The 25072-nt window shown below is 46.8% G+C and overlaps 1 protein-coding gene and 1 non-coding gene across 2 annotated transcripts in view; one reads left to right on the plus strand and one right to left on the minus strand.

Annotated features, from left to right (window-relative positions):
- The window catches only part of LPO (lactoperoxidase), a 29811-nt gene extending 6202 nt beyond the window's left edge, over nucleotides 1-23609 (minus strand). The window contains exons 1-9 of the mRNA XM_005900642.3: nucleotides 23382-23609; nucleotides 18283-18360; nucleotides 16851-16938; nucleotides 12038-12198; nucleotides 10354-10471; nucleotides 9814-9943; nucleotides 8870-9076; nucleotides 7108-7432; nucleotides 5348-5508 (exon numbers count right to left, since the gene is read on the minus strand). Coding sequence (XP_005900704.1) covers nucleotides 5348-5508; nucleotides 7108-7432; nucleotides 8870-9076; nucleotides 9814-9943; nucleotides 10354-10471; nucleotides 12038-12198; nucleotides 16851-16938; nucleotides 18283-18358 — 1266 coding nt within the window. The 5' untranslated portion in view covers nucleotides 18359-18360; nucleotides 23382-23609. The remainder of the gene's footprint in view (nucleotides 1-5347; nucleotides 5509-7107; nucleotides 7433-8869; nucleotides 9077-9813; nucleotides 9944-10353; nucleotides 10472-12037; nucleotides 12199-16850; nucleotides 16939-18282; nucleotides 18361-23381) is intronic.
- On the plus strand, nucleotides 14242-14348 carry LOC138984065 (U6 spliceosomal RNA). The gene has a single exon (XR_011461418.1). It is a non-coding gene; the product is annotated as a U6 spliceosomal RNA (small nuclear RNA).
- Nucleotides 23610-25072: the final 1463 nt, after the last annotated feature.

Genomic DNA, 25072 nt, shown 5'->3' on the forward strand with positions numbered 1-25072 from the left:
CATAAAAGAAGTGCTAAGTCACTTCAGTCGTGTTCAACTCTTTGCAACCCCATGGACTGTAGCCTGCCAGGCTGCTCTATCGATGGGATTCTCCAGGCAAGAATACTGGAGTGGGTTGCCATTTCTTTCTCCAATGAAAGAAGTAGAATTTATATAAAAAAGGAACAAATTGAAACTATATAACTGAGAATGCTGCTGCTGCTAAGTCGCGTCAGTTGTATCTGACTCTGTGCGACCCCATAGACGGCAGCCCACCAGACTCCCCCGTCCCTGGGATTCTCCAGGCAAGAACACTGGAGTGGGTTGTCATTTCCTTCTCCAATGCATGAAAGTGAAAAGTGAAAGTGGAGTCGCTCAGTTGTGTCCGACTCTTCGGACCCCATGGACTGCAGCCTACCAGGCTCCTCCGCCCATGGGATTTTCCAGGCAAGAGTACTGGAGTGGGTTGCCATTGCCTTCTCCAATAAGGCGAATCAGTCAGTTCAGTTCAGTTCAGTTCAGTTGCTCCGTCGTGTCCAACTCTTTTCAACCCCATGAATTGCAGCACGCCAGGCCTCCCTGTCCATCACCAACTCCTGGAGTTCACGCAAACTAAGGTGAACTAAGAATAGGATATAACTGAGATATAACTAACTCAAATAAAAACTTGTTGACTAGACCCAGTAGTAAGGTGGACATGGCAGGATAGAATTGAAGACAGATCAATAGAAATTAGTCAATCTGAAAAACAGAAAGAAAATAGACTAAAAAAAAAAGCAAAAACAAACAAAAAGTCAAACAAACCAGAGCCTCCCTGTTCAGTGGCACAATAACAAAAAATCCAATGTTCACATTAATGGAATTAGAAGAGAAATTGGATGGGACTGAAATAGTATTTGAAGAAATAATGTCTGAACCACCCCCCCCCAAAATTAGTGACAGACATACATTAACATATATAAGAAGTTGAATTTCAAACAGAATAAACCCAAAGAAATCTACTGTAAGACACATCATAATTAAGTTTGTGAAAACTAAACACAAAAATTCTTAAAAACAGCCAAGGAGAAATGATATATTACCTACAAAGGAACACCAACTTGAATAGCTTCCCTCATAGCTCAGTTGGTAAAGAATCCGCCTGCAATACAGGAGACCCTGGTTCCATTCCTGGGTCGGGAAGATCCCCTGGAGGGGATAGGCTACCTACTCCAGTTTTCTTGGGCTTCCCTGGTGGCTCAGCTGGTAAAGAATCCGCCTGGAAAGTGGGACGCCTGGGTTCGATCCCTGGGTTGGGAGATCCCCTGGAGGAGGGAAAGGCTACCCACTCCAGTATTCTGGCCCAGAGAATTCCATGGACTGTATAGTTCATGAGGTCACAAAAAGTAGGACACGACTGAGCGACCTTCACTTTCAATTTGAATAGCAGTGAATTTCTCATTTGAAACCATGGAGGCAAGAGGGAAGTGGCACAACATTTTTCAAGTGCTGAAAGAAAAGAACTGTCAACCTTGAATCTAGTATCTGGTAACACTATTCCTCTGGAATAAAAGGGAAATAAAGACATTCTCAGATGAAGGAAAGGAAGGGCATTTACTGTGAGCAGACCTATCCTCAGAGAATGGCTAAAAGAAACTCTTTAAATATAAAGAAATGATAACAGAAGGAGGCTAGGACCTCAGAAAGGAAGGAACAATGTAATAGGTAACATTCCACCCAATAGCAGAATGCGCAAGCTCTTCTTAAGGATCTGTGGAACATTCAACAAGATAACTGTACCAGAGTTACAAAGTAAACCTTAACACATTTGAAAGAATTGAGATCGTATAGAGTATATTATCTGACAATGATGGAATCAAACTAGCAATCGGTAACAGAAAGGCAGCAGTGAAATCTCTGAACACTTGGAAATAAAATAATATACTTCTAAATAACCTACAGGTCAAAGAGAAAGGAAGTAACAACAAAACATACATATTGAATTAAAATGAAAACACAGTGTATTGACATTTGTGGGATACAATTAACAGTGCCAAGAGACATTTATATCACTTCTAATCCTTACATTAGAAAAGAATAAAGCTCTCAGATCAATAATCTAAGTTCTCACCTCAATAAACTAGCAGTAAGAGCAAAATGAACCTAAAGCAACCAGAATAGACTAAAGAAGAAAAGTCATATAATTATATAAATCTATGCAGAAAAACCACTTGACAAAACCCCACATCTGTTCATTTAAAAACTTTCAGTACACTAGGGAAGAGCAGAACTCCCTCAACTTCATATACAGCACTTACAAAAACTTCACAATTAACATACTTAATGGTAAACCTTGAATGCTTTTCTTTTACTGTTGGGAAGATGAGACTGTCTGCTGTCACCACTCTTACTCAGTATAGTACTGGAACTTATACTTTTCTTGCCTGTAATAAGGCAAGATAAAGAAATGAAAAACACACAAATTAGAAAAGAAGGAATATAACTAATTATTTATAGATGACACAACTATCTGTAGAAAATCCCAAGGAATCTACAGATTCCTAGAACTGAGCTTAGCAAGGTCATAGGATACAGAATCAACACGTAAAAATCAATTACATTGTTACACACTGATAATGAATATGTGGAAACTGAAATAAGAGATGTAATACCATTTACAATTCTTCCAAAGGAAGTTAATAGTCAGGTATGTAACAAGCATGTATAGGATCTGTATGATTAAAATTATAAAATGCTGATGAAATAAATCAAGGAAAATCTAAACATTTGGAGAGACATACTATGTTTATGGGCTTCCCTGATGGTAAAGAATCTGCCTGCAATGCGGGAGACCTGGGTTTGATCCCTGGGTTGGGAAGATTCCCCTGGAGGAGGGCATGTCAACCCACTCCAGTATTCTTGCCTGGACAATCCCCATGAACAGAGGAGCCTGGTGGGCTACAGTCCATGGGGTCACAGAGTCAGACATGACTGAGCGACTAACACACACACACACACACTGTTTATGTATTGGAAAACTCAACATAGTAAGGATTTCAATTGTCCCTAAATTGATCTAAGGTTTAATACAATTCTTATCAAAATCTCAGCAAGACTTCCTTGTAGATATGGATAAGCATGTTTTAAAATGTATATGGAAAGGTGAAGACACTAACGATAGCCAAAATAATTTTGAAAAAGAAGAGTAAAGTGAGAAGAGTCATTTTTCCTAATGTTAAGTCTTATCATATAACTACAGTTATTGAACACTGGTACTGGTATAGGCATAGACATATAGATTAGTGGAATAGAAAGGGCAATCTAGAAATAGATTGATATAAATATGCCCAAATATTAATAATTTTTGACAAAAGAGCAAAAGCAATTCAAAAAGAGAAAGATAGCCTTTCTATAAGTTGTGCTGGAGCAATCAGAAATTCATAGTCACCCTGCCCCTCAATAAACCCTGACCTAAACCTTATGCTTTATACAAAAATTAACCTCAAATGGATCATGAACTTAAATGTAAATGATAAAACCATAAAACGTCTAGAAAAATAAAACCAGGAGATAAATCTTTGGGACCTAAGACTCAGGGAAAGAACTGGGACTTGACACCAAAAGCACAATACGTGAAAGGAAAAAATGGATAAATTTGACTTCATTAAAATGAAAACCCTTACTCTGCAAAAAACTCTATTAAGAGAATGAAAAGACAAAGTACAGACCGGGAGAAAATATTTACAGTCACATATCTGACAAAAGACTCATAGCTAGAATGTAAAAAGAACTGGCTTCCCTGATGGTTCAGATAGTAAAGAATCTTCATGCAATGCAAGACACCCAGGTTTGATCCCTGGGTCAGGAAGATCCCCTGGAGAAGGGAATGGTAACCCACTCCAGTATTCTTGCCTGGGGAAGTCCATGGACAGAGGAGCCTGGCAGGTTATAGTCCATGGGGTTGCAAAGAGTCAGACACGACTGAGTGACTAATACACACTGAAAACTCAACATCAAAATACAAACTCTAATTTGAAAATGGGCAAAATAGGGACTTCCCCGGTGGTCCGGTGGTTAAGAATCCACCTTCCAATGCTTCCAGTGCAGGTGCCTCGGGTTCCAGTCCTGGTCTGTGCACTAAGCTCCCACTGCGGACAACTACCCTGGTGCACCGAAACTGCTGAGCTCACAGATCTTTCACAGTGAAAGATCTCACGTGCCGCAACTAAGACCCAAGGCAGCCAAAAAACAAACAAAATAAAAGCAAACAAAAAAAAGGAAACAGGCAAAATACATGAACCAAAGTTTTACTGAAGAGGATATCCAGATGGCAAAAAAAAAAAAAAAAAAAGCATGTGAAAAGATGTTCAGTGTGATCAGCCATCAGGTAAATGCAAAGGAAAATCACAATGCAGTATCATTACATACCTATCAGAAAGGGCGAGTGAAGTGAAAGTCGTTCAGTCGTGTTCGACTCTGCCATCCCATGGACTATACAGTCCATGGAATTCTCCAGGCCAGAATACTGGAGTGGGTAACCTTTCCCTTCCCCAGGGGATCTTTCCAACCCAGGGATCGAACCCAGGTCTCCTGAACTGCAGGCAGATTCTTTACCAGCTGAGCTACAGCTGGTAAAAAAGTAGCACAAGGGAGTAGTGTGGTGACGGAAGAGCTAAGTGTCTTTATTGTGGTGGTGGTTACATGAAATTAAACATTTTTCATGATACAATTGCATGAAGCTACACACACACACATATACACACCACACACGAATTGACTGCATTTATTATTGGTGAAATCTATTAAACTTTATGATTCATATCAATGTTAACTTCAGGCTTTTGCAATTGTACCATAGCTATGCAAAATGTTAGCATTGGGGGAGACTAGGTGCATGTACATTTTGGGGGCTACAACTCCCTAAGCATCTACAAGTATTTTTAAATAAAATGTTTTTTTAAAAAATGTGTATGGTTAATGTCAACATATCCACCTTTCTAAGTCTATTCTAGTCAATCAGTTGATCAACAATAGCAATTGACTCGTGTCTGTGACCTGTGGCTTAGGTGTGGGATTAAAAGATAATGGTGATGGAAAATAATGGTGATGGAACCATCCCAGGAGTGATGGAACCAGTGGTCCCAGTGACGGCACCTGAGGGGGCACACTGAGTGACCAATATATGAATGACCTGCTGACACCCCGAATCCAGGGATTCATTTTGGGGCAGAGAAGCTGAAGAAACAGAAGGGAGGGTTTACAAGAGTGAGACAGTGGGAAAGAAGCAGGAGAGCAGAGGAAGCGGGGATGGAGGTCTGGCAGCAGGCAGAAGGCAGAGCCGGGTGAGTGAGCGAGGCTGGTGTACAGGCAGTGCTCCCGGGCTTCTCACCTGTATGAAGGCTCCCAGGATTTTCCGGGCTTCCTGGTAGAGCTTCTCTCCATTCCAGTGAGGGTTGAGTTTCTTTAGTTCTCTGGCCAGCCGGTTGTGCTCCCGGAGAAGGAGGGTGTGGGCAGTGGCCAGCAGAATCTGCTCTGAGGCTCGAAAATCTCCTGAAAGCCCAGAAGGCAGGAAGGTGGGTTCACCCCGAGCAGCCCCTGAACCCAGTAACCTATGCAAAGAAATACATGATGGTGCTCCAGCGGGAAGCTCTCTTAAGTCCCTCCTTATAGTTAATTTAAGCTGGAAAGAGAGCTGAGTTGTGATTTACAGATTTGAATCCCAGCTCTGCACACACACCTTTTAGTTCTGTGACTTTGGACAAGTTACTTAATGTTTCTAAACCTCAGTCTTCATATCTGTGAAAATGGGGATAATAAGGTTGACCCCCCAACTAGACTGTGGTAAAGACTACAAATGACATTAAGAAGTAAAATTTTGCTAATTAAATCCAAATTGCCTTCTAAGACAGGACCTACAAATGATTGAGGGGCTTTTTATTGTTCAGAGCAACTCTGACGGTTTTAGGAATGCAAGTTTGAGGGCAGGAACCTGGGAAGGGTTAAATTATTCCATGTAATAAGGAGACGAATCTAGAGATGGGGGCTGTTGGGAGGAGAGGGTCGTGTAGATGGTGAAAGACCAGGTGCTTTACAGGGGGCTTCTTTTTGTGTCCTCTAATCGTCAGGAAAGTCTGTGAAATTCACAAATGCTTGGTCTTAGTGGATATTTTTATGGAAAGCAGGAAGGGCTTGGTTTTGTGTCTGGACTGATGTGAGATGTGTGTGGACACAGAATCCCAGGGATCTAGCAAGAGACCTGGGCCTTCTGCCATGTCTGAGTGGGCTTCATCCTAGAAGACTGGATTTTTGGAAGAGATAAGACCTCTGGAAGCCAAAGGCAGAGAGGACCAGGAATGAGCCCCTAGAATGAGAATTGGAGGCTTCAGTTGCATAGGCTGCATGGAGTGGGGCCTCTGTGCCAAGATTATAAAAAGCCTTAAAAATATACATTCCTTTTGATTTATATAGAACTTCCTCCTCTAGGAAGTTATCTTAGTAAACTTATTGAAAATCAGCACAAGGATTCATCAACAAGGATGCTCACGACCTTAAAAACAGCAACAAAATCACAGAAAAGCTAAAAATGACTTAAACGTCTCCAAATAGGGTTGGTAAAATAAATTATGATAAACATATGCCATGGAATGCCAGGTAACCATTAAAGATCATGATGTAGAAGAAAAAATATTTAAAGACATGATAGGTGAAGAGAAAACATCGGATTACAGAGCCGCACTCTAGTATGACCCCAATTGTGTAAAACAATGTAGAGCAAGATCTATGATAGGAAAAAAGCTGGAAAGATAGGGCTTAAAATGTCAACGATGATTATCTGTGAGTAGTGGGATTTTGTGGATTTTCTTATTTTCTTTGTGCTTTTCTGGATTTTCATAATTCTTTTTTTTTTTTTTTACACTGAACACATGTTCCTAGATCCTGTATTTGTCTGGGCCCTTCTGCCAGTCCTGGACCAGTGCCTGCGGCAGTGGTGGCTTTCAGTGTGTATTTTTCCAGAAGACAATGAGAAGAAGCCTCCAGTGCTTGGAAGCCACCCAGCACCCTTGAGAAGCTCTTCCAGCCTCTCTCTGCTCTCAGTCCCCAGGATAATCCCTTTGTCCTTGGGCCCCTCTATTCCCAGCCTAGACTCACCCGCCAGGAAACAGGGCACACGGGCGGTGGTGTTGATGAACTCACAGGGGCTCGGCTTCTTGTTGTTAAAGGGCAGGTAGGCCAGCCCGTGGTCCCAGGCTTCTTGGTTGACAGCCATGAGGCCCAGCGGGCTGCTGAGGTTCCGGAGACGGCTGGCCAGACTGGGCTCAGAGCCGTACACTAAGCTGGCGTCCAGGAAGGAGGTCACAGCATTGATCTGTTCTCGGGCCAACGACTGGTAAGGTGGAGTGGGGCAGACAAACCCGGCTCGGAAGAAAGGCATGCATTTCCCTTGAGTCTTCAACTTGGGATCATTTTTCGGGAACTGCAGAGAGATGGGGGTGGGTGACTGCAGAGGTGGTACAGCCGGCAGCCTCTCCCCAGGGTAGGTCTGGATGCAGCTGGCAAAGATGCTGATGGTGCCCTCCTGGGACCCTGGTGCCAGACACTGGCTCCAGAGGCCTCGTGCTGACGCTACATCCTGGGCCCCCAGGACCCTGAAGTTCACTACCTCCTGCTGTGTAAAAGGGCCAAGAGGAAAAGCTCCAAATTTTTGGTTGCGAGGGAGTCCTGAGATCTGGGCACAGGGAAGCAGGACATGAGGCAGGAAAGAGTTTGTTAATAATTGCTACTAACAACAGCTACCATTTATTTATTTTGGACCTACCATGTGCTTGGTATCGTGCATACTTTATCTCACTTTGGTCCTCATAAAACCCTGTAAGGTAGGTAATTCTGTCCCACTTGATGAGAAAACTGAGGCTCCAAAAGGTTAAGTAATTTGCCCAAGAACTTACAAACTGAAAGGGGAAAGATGTGGGACTCAGATCTAGGTTGACCTTACTCCACAGCTTATGTTCTTCACGTGCTGTGCTGCGCTAAGTCGCTTCAGTTGTGTCCGCCTCTTTTCGACCCTATGGACAGTAGCCTTCAGGCTTCTCTGTTCATGGGATTCTCCAGATAAGAAAACTGGAGTGGGTTGCCATGCCCTTCTTCAGGAGATCTTCCCAATCCAGGGATCGACTCCATGTCTCTTATGTCTCCTGCATTGGCATAAGTGCCACCTGGGAAGCCCGTGTTCTTCATAACACAACACATATTCTTGATATGCTTGAGTGAATAAATCACGCTCTCACTGTAAAACCCACGAATAAGACGAAAGGTGCGCCACTGCAAATTCCTTTCCCTTCCTGTTGGAAATTCCCATAAGTCCCTGCTGCTCGTTCTGACTCATCCATCACTCAGCTCTTTCTGAGAGTAGCCTTCCTGGACGCCATGATGACTCACGGTGGCATTCCAAAATTTACTGGGTATACAATGACTCTCCTGGGGATCTGGATAAAATGTAGATCCTGCTTCCCAATGTTTGGGGTGCGGTTTGAGATTTTACATTTCTAATAAGACCCCCGGTGACATCAGGGCTGCTGGGCCAGGGATGAAGAAAACCCTCTCCAGAGCTTCCCAGTTTTGCCACTAGTGATTACTTGTCCATTTCCCACACAGGTCCTCTGTCCTGGAGGGAAGGGATGCTGTCTCGTTCACCTTTGAATCTCAAGTGCTTAGTGTGTTGCCTGATGATGGCAGATGATGGATGTCTACTTACTAAATAAGTGGGCGAATGAATGAATAGAATGTGAGAGGCTTGGGAAGCTGTCAGATCAGCATTCAGGATCTCCAGGAGGTCCTGGCTGATGGGCTGGGAACACCTGCTACACCAGGGAGGCAAGCAGTTTGCCAGGGGCCCCCCGCTGCAGGGGCCTACCATGATGGGGAAGCAGTTGTCTCCCTGGATACAGTACTCCTCACACTGGGTTTTAGAGTGCTCATTGCTCCCCAGTTCCGTTTCCGGGGCGAAGTCCAGGTCGTGGTCCACAATCTGACCCCACTGCATGAAGAGCAGGGACCTGTTTTGGTCCAGAACACCCTCTTCGTCCAGGTAGCCTACAATTTTGTTGGATACCTCCCGGGCCTACAGATGGAGACAGAAGGAGAGGGAAGAAAAGGTGCTTTGAAGATTCAGATTGAACGCAGTACACTGAGTACCCATGACGTAACAGGTACACTTCCTCTTCAGGACAAGCTCTGAAGTGGGTGGCATTACTCCCGTTCTGAGTCCAAGAGGGGTGAGAGCAATCACCCACTTCCTGCAGCTACAAAGGGCCAGGTCTGTATGACTTGATGGTTTCAAGGCCAATGCCCTTTTCACTCAAAGAGGGTAAACAAAGACAGGCTGTCCCTTAAGTAAATGCCACGGAGGAGGTGCCAGGTGTCTGGAACCAGGAACAGAGGGGCTCTGGGGAGGGCCTGCCAACTCAGATGAGGCCAATAGATGGGACCTCCAGGCAAACAACAGCTGATGCACTCCAGGGGCTGCGGCAGGACAAGCGCCAGCAGGATGGCGCAGGGAGGCCATCTGCTTGGGAGACCCCGGGGTACTTGGCTTGATGGCGGCTGGGCCATGACCACCACGTGGCTGGGCTCGGGACGCGGGATCTGCAGCCCTCTAGTGGCGTTTTCCGGAACACGACGAGGGAGCGAGTCCCCATCTCCGTGTCTCCCCGGGTGTGGTTCTCCCGCGCGTCCGTCTCTCCTCGCGCCCGTGTCTGCGTCCTCTGCTTGGGGACTTAGCGGGGCGCCTCCCTTCCCCTCTGACTCCATGTGCCCGCGCCAGCTCGGGGTTCGCCCCCTCCCCGCGGCCGCGCTCACCAGCGGGACGCGGAAGCCGTTGCGCGTCTTCCTCTGCGTCCAGCCGAAGGGCAGGGCGAGCCCGTCCTCGTACTCCGCCGGCAGCCAGCGCGCCAGCGCCCTGTTGGCGGCGCCCAGTGCGGGGCTCCTCCTGAAACGGCAAGGCTGGCCCTCAGCCTCGTTCGGCTGGCTCCCGGGTCTGCTTCTCCGCACATCCTACGGGGATCCCCCGGGGAAGGACGGCGCCTCTGCCCCAGGGAGACTGGATGCGGAGGAGGTGCCTCTCCTGTGTGAGGTGGTCTGGACCACTCCCATCCCCGAAGGCTCCGGGCTCCTCCGCCCCCGGGAAAGGCGCTCCTTCCAGCCGGATATACGGTGGTCTCTTTAGACAAGTTGGGAAAGTGAGGCAGGTTCCAACAGAACGGATTCCAGAGGGACGCTGGCCTGGGAGGGTGAGGTCGTGGGAGTCCTGCCTGTAGTGCCCAAGGAGCCAAGCCTCTGGCTGGGCTGGGTGGGGCAGGTGGGCCACCCTGCCCACTACACACCCCCATGGCCGCTCACCTGTTATTACAGTCCCCCGTGATGGTGCGGTAAGGGCTGTTTTCATCACATTTCACCAGAGGAACCGGGGCACCGCAGCCCACCTCCCAGGAGAGTGCAGTCAAGTCCAGGCTAGGGTCTGAAAGAGAAGAGATGCCACAGGGCAAGGTGGTGTCAGAAAACCCTCTATCCTTCCTGTGCCTGGGTTCTTCCTCCATTCCGAGGCCCTGAGGGGAGGTTTATCTTTTGGACCTGATTTTTGGGAGAATACATTTTACATTCTAAGCAAGCGTTTCTCAAGGGGTTTCACCTTTAATCCTGACAACTCATTAAGGTAAAACTTTTAATTCTCATTTTACAGAGAAGAAACTGAGATCACAGGGTTCCCAAGACTTGTCCAAGGCAGCACAGATTAGTAGTATCTCCAGAACTGTTAGTAATTCTTGGTCTATCAGATTATTTGAATCAATGGACTTTTCTTTTAGAATAAAAGTACCCCCTGAGAGGTTAGGTGCATGTTAGTATGAGTTAGTTTGATAAGATTACTTTTCTTCTAAAGCTCCACTGATGGGTATGTCCCTGGTGGTTCAGTGGTTTAGACTCCACACTTCCACCATAGGGGTTAAGAGTTCACCCCCTGGTTGGGGAACTAAGATCTCAAATGCCACATGGCATTGCAAAAAAAAAAAAAAAAAAAAAAAGTAAAAGTTCCACTGACCTCTAAAGTACTAAGCACACAAGAATCTAAATGGAAAGATATTGGGAAGGGACTGGCCATTTTTAAGTGAGGAGCCCTGTGGTCTTGGGCGGGGGTGGGGGGAGGTAACAGTGGGTTGTTTTAGGTATCAGAGGCCTTCATGAGTGCACAGAAGAGAGAGCCGCCCAAATCCTAGAGCAGCCTGTACTCCATTCTGGTACCTGCAGGGAAAAGGAGTCAGGGGGATCCAGCCCTGGGGGGCTTCTTCAGGGGGCTCATCTGCAGAAATGGGCAGGGGCCAAGGTTCAAGCCCCAGCACCTTTTGAGTCTCATCGAGTTCAAAGCGCTCCCTCCTTCTCCCTACCTTGTCCTGGTTTCCTTCCTTCCTTTGGGAACTTTGGAATTTTCCCATGTCCTAGGCCAGGTATCTTCCCTCACTTGAAGTTTTCCCAGCAAGAACCTGCAGTCTCTTCCTTCCGTCAAGATCAATCCCCTTCCTCCATGACCGTCCATGAACTGTGACATTTGGCCAGGGGTGGGGTGGAGGGGTCGAGGAGCTCATGATCAATTGGCAAGCTCATTGTTTCAGCTCCACAGTATTCAGAACAAGAGGGACAGTTCCTCATCCGTGACATAATCCCAGTAAATCTCCCCTGACACAGGTGGATTAAATGTCCTTTTTACAGGCGGAAGTGGTGGCACTGTGGTTTGAGACAGGGATCCCATGTTTATTGACTTTAGTTCTTCCTCTGGACAGAGGCCTTACAGCTGGTATTATGCCAAAGGGCACGAATGTCGCCTCATTTGGAGTTGGCAATGTGACCTTGCTGGGCCCGAGTTCCTTTCTCTGCCGAAAGAGCACTAACCTGACTGTCCTCCCAGCCCCTCTTTGCTCTGAGGGAGAGAGAAGAGGGCTCCCAATAGGAGCTGCAGTCTTGATGGCTTCTGCTCTTTCCCCCAGGGAGACGAGCCCTTCCTGCCACTGGGGGGCTGGTGGGATTTCCATACCTGTGACGTTGGTCAGGGCTGTGTCCCGCCTCAGCCTCTTTAAGGACTCCTCCCACACCTGCCCGTTGCGAATGGCCGTGCGGGTCCGGCCCTTGGCGTGCTTGAAGTACTCTGAGAGCTGTTGGGTGGTGGGTGCCTCAGAGCTCAAGGTCGTCTTCAGCCTACAGTGGAGAGCAGTGGGGGAGCCATGGGGGTGTGGGCAGCAAGCAGGAGCCCCCCACGTCTGTGCTCTCAGGACTTTTAGTCAGCTGTCCTCGGATGCCTCTGGAAAACCGCCTCTGGGAGGAGGAAGCTGCAGTGTGTCTTTAAGCTTGGTGCAGTCTGTTTCTGAGGGAAGGCAGGCAGATGGACCTGAGAGCTTCCTGAATTAGAATCAGAGGGTTGCCGCTGCATTGGCGGCTTGCGGCTCAGTTGGGGAAACCAAATACGCCTAAGTCCCCGGATGTACGATTCCGACTGAGGAGCCCTTGACTGTGGAACCCCCTCTCACGGAGCCTTGGGGGCAACCAATTGATGCCAATACTGGCGTGAACCAGATGCTGGAGACATCTGATAAAGATTTTAAAATGATTTAAAATCCGCTGTCATAAAATGGTTTAATAATCAATTTTAAGTTTTTCTTAAATGGAAAAATAAAACCCAGACCATTCCACAAAAGTAGAATTTATTATGTAGGGCTGAGTCCCTTCGCGGTTCATCTGAAACGACCACAACATGGTTAATCGGCTATACTCCAGTACAAAATAAAAAGTTAAAGTTTGAAAAAAAGAGTAGAATTTATTAAAAAAAAGAAAACAACAAGTCGAAATTATAGACCTGGAAATACCTTAACTGAAATAAAAAGCTTGTTGGCTAGACCCAGCAGTCAGGTGGACATAAGAAGACAGAATTGAAGACAGGTCAATAGAATGAGGTCAGTCTGGAAAAACAGAGAGGAAATAGACTTCTACTACTAAGCAAGGTGAGGTGGGTGAAGTCCTGCATGAGAACCCTCTCCCCACTCCTGTGTGAGATGAGGGGTCCTGTCAGATGATCTGAAATTTTGGAAGTGGCTTAAACTCTCAGGAAGACAACCTTGCTTTTGGGATACACTTCACAGGATGTGACTACTGGCCTGTCCCTGTGGATCAAGTCGTTAACTCTACTTCTAGCATGCAGGGGCCTGGTGTCTCAGCCGGAGGGGTGACTTGGACAAGCAGGCCGACCTGGGCTCCGGGGGAGCAGGCAGGGCTGTGGAGGAACTCTTTTTCCATCTCCAGGCCTCTGGCCTCCTCCTAGTCCTCACCCTCCCCTACCTGGATGGTTGCAGCAGACTACGGCCTCCCCTCCTGTCCTCCTCCCATCCATTCTCCACCTGGCTGCAGGAGGGAGCTTTTTCGAATGAAAAGCAGACCAGGCTACTCTGATTTAAGCACTTTCTTGGCTTACCCTGTGGCGTTCCTGAATCCATGGTCTTATAGTGTACATGCTCATAGCATTATATGAGCTTTGCCTCTGTCTAGCTCCCAAACATTTTCATCACCTGCAAAGGAGACCCCACACCCATGAACTGTCATGCCTGAGACCTCCCCTTCTCCCCCAGCCCCTCCAAGCCACTGCTCTGCCTCTGACCCTCTGACTCTCAGGCTCCACCTGTGTGTCCTCTTTTCCTACCGCCACCACCAGCATGGCCTTCTTTCCGTGTCCTAAGCACCTGAAGCTCTTTCCTGCCTCAGAACCTTTGCCTGCACTGCCCCCAGGCCCTGTAATGCTAGCCCCTGGCTCGCTACATGGCCTGTTCCTTCTCATCCTCCATCAGGCTTCCCTGCTTTCTGCAACTAGAGTAGCAGCCACTGCTCTGTTTATTTCCTTCATTGTCCTCATCACAGTTTGTGGGGCACTGGAGTGTTTGTTTGCTTGTGAAAAAAATGTTTAAATGTGATTATGTCTCCACGAGGTCCCTGAATCCAGGAACTAACCAGTGGGGATGAGTTCCAAGGCAGAGCTGCTCATCCTGGGCAGCATGACTCAAAAAGGAGGTGCTGAACATGGATTTTGTGGCTTTTAGTCTCCCCCCACCTTGGGCTATAAAAGGGTTGACATTAGGAGGGAGAGAGAAGGTTCATTGGGAGACAGTGGCTGAAAAACCGGACGTTTCCCTCCCACCACTGTGGGGCTTCCTCTTTGCTCTCAGTCCCGTGACAAGGTCCTTACAAGGAGGACAGGTGCTCACTTTGGCAGCACATATCCTAAAATTGGGACTATACAGAAAGGATTAGCATGGCCCCTGCACAAGGACGACAAGCAAATTTGTGAAAGGTTCCATATTTTTACCTAGAGACAGATTTTTACCTTTGTCATACAGGGTGAAGTAAGTCAGAAAGAGGAAAAATATTGTATAATATCACTTACATGTGGAATCTAGAAAAACGATACAGATGAGCTTATTGGCAAAGCAGAAACAGAGTCACAGATATAGAGAACAAACTTATGGATACCAAGGGGGAGGATGTTACAAATTGGGAGACTGGGACTGACATATATACACTCTTATGTATAAAATAGGTTACTAATGAGAACTGAGGGTAGAGCACAGGGAACTCTACTCAATGACCTGTGCTGACCTAATTGGGAAGGAAATCCAGAAAGGAGTGGATATATGATACATATAGCTGATTCACTGTGCTGTACAGCAGAAACTAACACAACATTGTACAGCAACTATACGCCAATAAAAATTAATTTTAAAAAAAGTGAAAAAGAAGAGGGTGCTGCTGTGTGTCCTGGAGTTGTGGCTGGTGGTTGACACCTGCCCAAAGAGCCTAAAGAAAACAAGAAAAGAGGAGGTGGCTGACACTGCGCCCCTAACAGCAGAGTAAGCCAGACAGGCCGGCGCAGGGCCCTGATCCACACATCCTCCAGCGGCAGGGCAAAGCTTTTAGTCCTCTAACCCGTGTGTGCGTGCTCAGTCATGTCTGACTCTTTGGGACCCATGGACTGTAGCCCATCAGGCTCTGTTTGTTTTGTTTTTTTTTTTTGGTCCAGGGGATTCTCCAAGGAAGAATACTGGAGTGGGTTGCCATTTCCTTCTTCAGGGGATCTTCCTGACCCAGGGATGGAACCAGCGTCTCCTGCATTGGCAGGTAGATTCTTTACCATTGAGCCACCTGGGAAGCCCCTCTTTGTACAGTGGTCCCGAATCAAATCCCAGAGACAGTTTTGGGTAAAGTAGAAAAGGATAACTTTATTGCTTTGCCAAGCAAAGGGAGACACACCAGGGTCCTGCCTTGAAAAACTGTTTGGTCTTCTGGAGCCTCTTTAAAGGGGACCTGGGTCAAGATGATATACGGAAGGACTAGGGAGGGAGCCACAAGCTCCCGGGCTGCGACTTGGAGCTGTGAGCTACTGGTTAGATACTTCTCTGGGTCAGAGACTTGGCAGCAGAGTGTGTGAGAGCCGAAAGTGCCCAAGGAGGGAAGGACTTCTGATCTCCCCATCCCACCTCCAGGCACTATATTATCCAAGTGATTTAGGCTTTGTCATTCTATATCTCTCCTTCTTTCCCTCAGCTTAACCCCTAAGAGTCAGAAACCTGGGCTGGGGGATGGCAAGAAGCCTGGGAAAGAGGGACGACAGACTGTGGACCCTTCCTTCTCTCTGAAGTCTACAACAGCTCTGAGCAGAGGAAAGTGAGAGGCTCGGGGCTTCATCTTCTTCTGCTGATATTTGAGTTCCTGAAAGGATGCTGTTCTTGGGACTAGAAGAGATCAGAGCACATCTTGTCCTCTAAAAGTCAGCCAAGAAGTTGGGGGACCTCTTGAGAGTTTATGAAAGGGCCAAGGGGGAGTGAAACCCCAAGATGAGTAAAAAGACAGCAAGAGGAATGAGCAATGTGGTTTTCAGCTCCATGAAGTGATTACTCTGGTTTGTCTGCCTCTCTGGCTAAAGCATGTGCTTTCTGAGGGCAGGGACACAGTCTGCACTGCTTATTCTGGGAAGCCCAGCCCCTCCCCGGGTTGGGAGGTAGCTGACTCTGCCAGTGTCCTGTATGTTCCCCCAGTGGCCTTTGGGCCCCTCCCCTGGCTGCTGCGGGTGCAGCTGCAGCTGATGGCTCGTGCCTCTAACTTTCTTGGGCAATGGCTTCTGAGTCAGGGGAGCTGCCTGTCTGAATGCCTGGGAGTCACACAGTGGGATATACGCTCTACCCGCCCCCACACCCCACCCCAGCCCCAGTACCAAGCTTGCAGCACATCTGGCTGAGTCAAGGACACCTTTGGCAGGTGAACGCTCTGCTGCCTTGCTCAAGGTAGGACAGGCTCTGAGATGCAGCCCACACTCTGGATCTCCCTGCAGGGTCAGCTGGGGCTGGGCCTTAAACCACATCCCTGCTTGTCGGCCTTCTTTTTACCCATCTGGCCTCACTCCTTTGCTCCACTAGAGCTTCCTGAGAGTGCTCCCCGGTAAGTCACCTGTATGTGAATGCAGATCTTAGCTTCTGTTTCTAAGGGCTTGATCTAAGTCATGCTGAATGAACAAAAAACTACTGACCGGTTTTCTGAGACTCTGGAAGGCACGACCCAAGGAATCACTTAACTACAGGAAAGAAAGTGCTCATGAGATCAGATGAGACATCCCCTTCGAGGAAACTTCCGAGGCTGAGGATTTTAGGAGCCGCGGGCTCTTACTCCTGCTTGGCCCCTGCTCGCAGGCGAGGGGTGGGAGGGCAGGCTGTATAACTGCTTTGGCTTACTGGCCTGTCAGGACTGGTTTAGACCCACTTGTCCTTAACAGGAAGCCCAGGAAGGAATGTGCGTGGTGTGTGTGTCTCACCCACCTGGTCCGGGAATCCAGGAAGGCCTTGTTGACCTGGATCTTGACCTTACTCACAGCATCAGAGATGGTGGTGGTGCTCGCGGCCTGTGCTTGGAGAGGGAAACAAGGAATAAGGTATCAGACGCCACTCTTTGGAGAAGCCCTTTGCTCTGTCCCCCTCTTTCTCTGCTATTATCCCCACTCTTCAAATCTGAGCAGGAAGAGGTCAAGATTAGGAAACATTCCTCCGGAGGAAAAGCCAAGAATGAGAAGAATATTCTCTGATCCTCAATAGGTTATCAATGTTGCTCTTTAGGAGTCCACTAGAATACAGTCATCCCTCAGTATCCGCAGGGGATTTGTTCCAGGAACCCCCAGAATGCTCATGTCCTTTATATAAAATGTATTTGTAAATCTATCACATCATCCTATATACTTTAAATCATAAGTTATCATTTCTAGATAACTTATAATACTTAATGCAACGTAAATTTCATGTAAATAGCTGCCAGAGTGCATTTTTTTTTGAGGGTGTGTTTTCTGGAATCTTAAAAAATATATATATATATTTATTTATTTGGCTGTGCTGGTTGCAACATGTAGCATCTTTAGTTGCGGCATTTGAACTTCTAGCTGCAGCATGTGGGATCTAGTTCCTTGAGCAGGGATCAAACCCAGATCCCCAGCACTGGGAGCATGGAATCTTAGCCACTGGATCACCAGGGAAGTCCTTGGAATCTTAAAAATAAAATACTTTCAATCTACTGATGATTGAATCTGCTGATGCATAACCTGCGGATAGAGGGCTGGCTGGATCCAGTGATGGGATTAAGATGTGTGACCACTCAGACTGGATCTGGATACTGGACTGTGGGATTTGTTTGCTTCTTGGTGAGGTGGACCCATACACAAATCCCTCAAAGGGCTTAGCTAATCATCAGGATCCCGAGATAGGGAAGGAGATGGCTTAGAGTAGAGGTGGGTTTCCTTCTTTGCATTCCTATTAGGGTCTGGAGTGGTGGGGGAATCAGGATGAAGTCTTTGAACAAGGGGAGTGTAGTGGCTTAAATAGTGTCCCTCCAAAATACATGTCCATCTAAAACCTTAGAATGTGACTTTAAGAAGAAGTCATAAGGGCCCGGGATTAGAGGGTGCTCTATATCCGCTGACTAGTGGCTTTATCACAAGGGGCAAGGACACGCAAGAGGACCCACCCAGAGAAGCAGGCTGTGTTGGAGTGATGCAGCTGTAAGTCAAGGATGGCTGGGAGCCACCAGGAAGAGGCAAGGAAGTATTCTCCCCTTGAGCCTTCAGAGCAGCATGGGCCACTAACACCTTGATTTTGGACTTCTAGCCTCCTGAACTGGAGGAGACGAAATCTCTTGTCTTAAACCACCCAGACTGTGGTCCTCTGTAACCGCAGCCCCAGGAAACCAGTGCAGGGTGGCACTTACCAATTGTGTCAGATGCTGCAACCTCGAATAAGGTCACGGAAGCCAAAAAGACTGGAAGTTGGAGACAGACCCACATCGCTGAAACAAGACCCCAGATGAGGGTGTGAGCCTTGCAGGATCCCTGTGGGTAGGACTGACTCAGAGAAAGAGGATGAGAAAGCAGGGAAAGCCCAGAGAACACCAGACACCCTAACATGAGAGCAAAGGAGGGGAAACCATAGTAACTAACTAAGCACTGGACCATGCTGGTTGTGGTTTAGTCATTAGTCACGTCCAACTCTTGTGACCCCACGGATTGTAGCCCACCAGGCTCCTCTGTCGATGGGATTTCCCAGGCAAGAATACTGGCGTGAGTTGCCATTTCCTTCTCCAGGGGATCTTCCCAAGCCAGAGAACAAACCCTCACCTCTTGCATCTTCTTCACTGGCAGGCAGTTTTTTTTACAATATGTGCAGACCCATGCTTGGGCTGCCCTGGTGGCTCAGACGGTAAAGAACCTGCCTGAAATGTGGGAGACCTGGGTTCAATCCCTTGGTTGGGAAGATCCCCTGGAGAAGGGCATGGTAACCCACTCCAGTATTTTTGCCTGGAGAATCCCCATGGACAGAGAAGCCTGGCGGGCTAGAGTCCATAGGGTCACAAAGAGTCGGACACAACTGAGTGACTAAGCACAGCCCAGCACATGCTAAGTACTGGGAGATAAAAGGGGCCATAGTAGAAGGAAAAGGACTTAGGCTTTGGGGTCAGAAGGGCCTGAGTTGTACTTATGCATTGCCCTAACTAGCTCTGTGATATTGGGCAGGTTACTTAACATCTCTGGGCCCCTGGCCCAATTGAGTGAGACGGTTGGACCAGGTGATCCAGGATGTCTGATTCTGACCCAAGATCCTGAACCCGTCTTGTGACCAGTAACACATGCTGTTACCAAGCCTAAAACACATCTTTGGAGTCCCCTTCCTCTGTCCCCTCAGGATGTATTGCTCCCTGGAAGCCATCCTGCTCTGGCCCAGCCCCAGGGGAGTGAGCCTCAGAGGAGGACACCCAGTTCCTTCCTTCAGGGCCTGGCAGGGCTTCACCCTCCCTCAAGAACTGACTTGATGGAGCATGAGAATGAAAGTTGTGGCAGAGCTCACAGCTGTGTCCCAGGTTGCCTGGAGAGATTCCTGCTCTTAGATCAACGCCTTCATCATGAACTTTAACTCATGATTTAAACTAAGTCATCAGATTAAAATCGGGCAGCTTTGTTTGCTGATAAGGGGCTTTGGGGCTCAGAGTGTTTATTAGGTTTTGTGGAACAGACCCAGAGTATCATTTGAGGAGATTCTAGCTCCAGCCTGGGAGGCACCCATGGTGTCCAGGTGGAACGATCATGTATCTAGACTCTGTTCTTCTTAAGAGTGCACAAGTTCTCCCTGTAGTCTGCATTCAACAGACAGACTCCAGAAACGACCTCAGATTGGCTGCCCACTCCGTGTCTACTCAAAGCTCCCCAAGAGAAATTGTGGTTCTGGGGCTTTGCCTGAAAGACCACCCAGGCACTGCCTCCAGATAATCTCCAGAAAAGATGAACCATGTATCTGTACAGGTAAGTTTCAGCCTCCATTACACTCTGTCACTCTTTCTCTCTGACCTTGGATGATCCCCTGGATGATTTTCATCTTGGATGTGCTTTCTGTAAGCTAACTGTAGGAAAAGAAAGGGCAAAGTATGACTAAATACCTCTCTGGCCAGGATTCTCCCTGGCACAGTTTTCTTCCCAAGAGAAAAACAGTTAGACTCCTCAGGGGGCTCCTGTCCTTACACCTCTGGGGCCTTGAGAAGAAACGCAGTCCTCCTCTTTGTGATTCAGGGACACCACTGAGCCAGCAGAAATCTGCCTTTTCAGGCAAACACAGGTGATGATTTGGAGTAAAAGCATCATCGATATTATTTTAAGTTGTGGTAAAAACACATAGCATAAAATTTACCACCTTAATCATTTTAACCAGAGAGTATAGTAATGATAAATGTATTTACATTATCGTACAACTGATCTTTAGAACTATTTCATCTTGCAAAACTGAATCTCTGTACCCACTAAACACCAACTCTCCCATCCCCCTTTCTCCCAGGCCCTGGCAGCCACCATATCATTGATTTTTAAAGAGAGCTGAGGCACATACAAGTATTCATTATATTATTCTTTCAATGACTAATGTGTGTCATGATATCAAATACAAAAAGTGAAAGGTTAGCCTGTGGAAAAGGGCATCAGCTGAGATAGACTGAGGAAGAAAAATATCATAGGCCAAGAAATAAAAGTTGAGAAATCTGAACAGGGAAAAGTCCTCAGAGACTCATTTCTCCTCTCCTTTCCTTGAAACCCCCTTCATACTCCCCCCACTGAAAAGTGATGGGAAGTGAAGTGAAGTGAAGTCACTCAGTCGTGTCAGACTCTTTGCGACCCCATGGACTGTAGCCTACCAGGTTCCCATAGATGGAAAATCCCATCTATGGGATTTTCCAGGCAAAAATACTGGAGTGGGTTGCCATTTCCTTCTCCAGGGATCTTCCTGACCCAGGGATTGAACCCGGGTCTCCCACATTGTAGGCAGACGCTTTTACCGTCTGAGCCACCAAGGAAGCCAGCAAAAGTGATGGGAAGGAACCTCAAAGCCAAAGCTAAGTTATTTTTCATCTCTGAATCATCTTTCCTGGTAGGTGTGAAGGAAGCACAAGGGAGAGAACACCGAGCCCAGCAAACACAAGGTCATGCCGTTGGGAAACGGGTGTGCAGAAAGGTCCCAGAGGAACACTGTCTGCAGCCAGAGCCAAGAGGCTTCTGGGACATCTGGATTTTTACCCACGTTCTTATCATCATGCTCAAGGAAGAAATCATTTTCCAGGCCCCTTGGGTTGCATCAAAGCTTAAAGCTTTTCCTGAGACATGAAGCATTATCTGGAGACAAAACCACAACCTCTGCCTCTAAAATGCCAGGCGCTTCCACAGTCCCCTGCTTCTTACTCACACTCTTTCCTATGCAAAGTCTGCTTGGCCAAATAAACTATTCATCCTTCAAAACCCAGGCCAAAAGCCACGTTCTCTGTGAAGTGTACCAGATTTCTCCAGGCAAAGTGAGGTCATTTTTTCTGTCTTCCCAGAGTACTTTATTCACATTTGGTATCACTGTTTTCATGTGTCTCCCCTACCAGACCTCGGGCTCCTCAAGAACTGTCTTCTGTTTTTTCAGTGCCCAAGCCTAACGTTGGCATGTAATAGGTGTTGCGTACACACTGAATGAATGAAATTCCCAGGGCAGAGGAGTTCAGCATCTGGATGGTACAGAGAGAGAGGATGGTGGTGGTCCCTTAATAGGCTCCTCCCACCTTAATGTGGCTACCGATCACTGGGGGACCTTGTTAAATGCAGATTCTAACTCAGAAGGGGCCTGAAAGCCTGCACTTCCAACAAGCATGGAGGTGATATCAATGCTGCTGGTCTACAGACCACACTGAGTACCATGACCTCCCAGAGTCGGGCTCTCAGACTTTGCTGGGAAGTCACCAAAAGGGCTGCAGGAAGCCCTGAGAAAGGAATGGTGAGTGCTCTGTTGAGGGTGGTGGGATGAGCCAGAAGGAAAACCAACAGACTCCCCATCACCCCCAGGAATACTCTATTTGATCTTTTGAGCGGCTCCAGTATCAAGAGGAAAATGGAAAAGAGAGAGCTCTATCAAGCTCTCTACAGCAGGAAAAAATCCCCCTAAGCCATAGGGTTATGTGCCTGCCTTCTCAGTCACTCTTTTGTGTCTGACTCTTTGCAACCCCATGGACTGTAGCCCACCAGGCGCCTCTGTCCTTGGAATTTCCCAGGCAAGAAAACTGCAGTGGGTGGCCATTTCCTACTCCAGGGGAGCTTTCTTATCCAGGGATCGAACCTCCATCTCCTGCATTGGCAGGTGGATTCTATACCACTGAGCCACCTGGGAAGTCCAGGGTTACCCAATTCCATAAAAAAAAATATGATTCAACCATTCTGTATTCTCCCCAGATGAAACACATTTAAATACTGCTGCAATTCGTAAATCTGATTAACAACCAAGTGTCCACAGGACATTGGAGACACTTAAGCAGACATTCAGGGTTAACTAGATGTTCAGGTCTTCTGTAGATAGCATGAGATAATACCGATTAAAAATAAGATAAAGATATGATATGCCTGGCTATGATAGACAATACTTTATACACCACAAAATTTTCACTATAGATCATATTGTATTGCATCAGTCTCAAGAATACCATATGAAGCATCATTCTGTATTATTTCCCCCCAACTTTCTGAGTGTCTGGGACACATGGTCTCTCTTAGGCTTTATTTCCCAAACAGGATGGATGAGAGTAATATGGTACCTTCAAGCCCTAAAAGTTTACAATTCTATGACTCTGTTTTTAGACTCAGAAAGGCCTCTTTTCCCCACAATGAATTCAATAATATTCTCCCTTACACTGAACAGGGATGACCTTTCAGGGTGGCAGCTGAATCTGGCACTAGAAAATGCTGGATGATGACAAGTCCAAATTCAGTACTATAAGCCCGCTGTACATGAATGAGTTCCATTCTGAGAGCATATTTGTAAGTCCAATTTGTTCATAAGTCCCACAAAGTTAGCCTAGGTACCCAACTAACACAATCGGCTACATGACACTGTACTCTAGTAGGTTTATAACACTGTTCACACAAATAACACATAAAAAGCAAACACAATAGAACATCCGAAACCTTACAGTACAGTACCTTGAAAAGCACAGCGGGACAGTACAACAGCTGGCATGCAATGACTGGCACCGAGTGAACAGGCAAGAAGAGTTACTCACCGGAGGAGGGCGAGGAGGTGGGAGATGGCAGAGCTGAAGGACTGCCAACATAGAGGAGATTGAGGGCAAGGGGCAAGTTCACTAACACCTGCCGTTGATAACACGCACCTTCCCATCTCTGAAAGTTCAGAACTTGAAGGTTCCTATGCAGGAGACTTACTGTACCAAGCTTTCTGAGAAGCCTTTAGGAAATTTCATCATCGACTTTGCAGACACCAGGAAAAATTGAAGTCAATGAGTCTTACCTATTGAGTGCCTTGGCCTCCTGTGGCAGCCAGAGGGAGTTTCTCTGCTTGGAGGAGCCGGCCTTTTATACCGTCTATCAAGAGTTAATCTCAGAGAAAAGCCCAGAAGGAAAGATTCTGAGGGGCTGATGCGGCTCGCAGGAGACTCAGGTTCAGCAGGAAACTCCCTGTGACTCTAGACAGATGCACGAGGAAGCTGCCAAATGGCAGGGTTTGGTTGTCTTTTATACCATCTATCAGGAATTAGTTTCAGGGAAAGGCCCAGAAAGAGAGATTTTGAGGGGCTGGCATGTGGCTTGGAGGAGATTCAGGTTCAGCAGGAAACACCCTGGGACTCCGGGCTCACGCAGGAGGAAACTGCTGAGTGGCAGGGATTGGCTGGTACACTGTCACTGACCCTGGATGAGACAAACCCTCTTCTCATTTTCCAGTTTAACTATGTGGTCCTGCTGCAGTCGTGGAAGGCAAAACTCCAGTCTCTGAGCAGGCTTGTCACTTTAGCTCTTAAAATTAGGAACAATTAAATGGCTTATTCCCCATTCCTTTATCCACTGTCCTTTTGATTTCTCTTTTACTTTTCATCCTATCATTGTGGAAGCCAATAGATTCATCTCTGAGGTTTACAATAGTTTTCAAATGTTCACTTTTTGGATGGTCAAAATTTCAAAATACAGTCCCATTTTGGCCACCAGAGAAGTGACAAGAGCCCTGGACTTGTTGTCAGGGGTAGATTAAATTCCTGTCTCTGTCACTGTGTGGCTCTGGATTAGTCACTTCACCTTCTGTTTCCTTGTATACTCTAGTTGCAAAACCAGTGGTTGGCTTAGATGATTCCTAGGATTCTATGACTTCATACCTTCTACAGGCTGAGCCATTAAAAAACACCAATATTCAAGGCATTATTGATTTAAAGCCCGATTATAATGTTATACACCATCCAGTTTATTAGATCATTATAGGAATGAAACAGGAGGGTTTAAAGAATACAAAACTTCATGAAAATGGATTTTACAGACAGACAAATTAAAATATAAACTTCTTTATAAAATTATACTTAGCATTGGAAATACTCTAGGGAACTGTCAGGAATTCATCACCCCAAAACCAGTCCCTTGAATTTACCTTCCAAAAAGTGATATTCCTTTTCTCTGGCTGATGCAAGGTAGTTAGAAGCTGCTTCTCTTGTGATGAATCTAGACAAATGAGCTGGGCATCTCAAAAGAAGGCAGCTGTCCAGGAAAGGCAAGTGAGGGCCTGCAGGCTCTTCTTGTTTTCTTTGAAAGACATTTCTGCTTTTCAGCCAAGTTTTTCTTTGTCTGACCATTCCCTGAACTTTGGTGCATGATTCTCAAGGCTCTCACCTTTGGGTTTCATGCTTTACGAATTAATGAAGCTGTATCTGTAGGTGAATCTTGACGTAGTTGGTTCTGAACAATTACAAGATGGAAATTCCTTCTGGAAGACTGTGTAGGATAACACTATCTTCCTATGTGCATATAGTGAGCTACTGGAGTCAGGGTTACAGGTCTGACTGTCCCTGGCTCTTGGTCAAGTTATGATGTGATATGTCTTAGGTTTGAATTTTTTTGGAATGGGCAGAGATGGGACATTGTCAGCTCCAGACTGAGCTGGTCCTCCTTTTGCTCTGGGTGTGAAGCAGACCTGGAGGCATCACAGTGGACTTTTAACTG

This window comes from Bos mutus, chromosome 19 (assembly GCF_027580195.1).
Source record: "Bos mutus isolate GX-2022 chromosome 19, NWIPB_WYAK_1.1, whole genome shotgun sequence".
NCBI lineage: Eukaryota > Metazoa > Chordata > Mammalia > Artiodactyla > Bovidae > Bos > Bos mutus.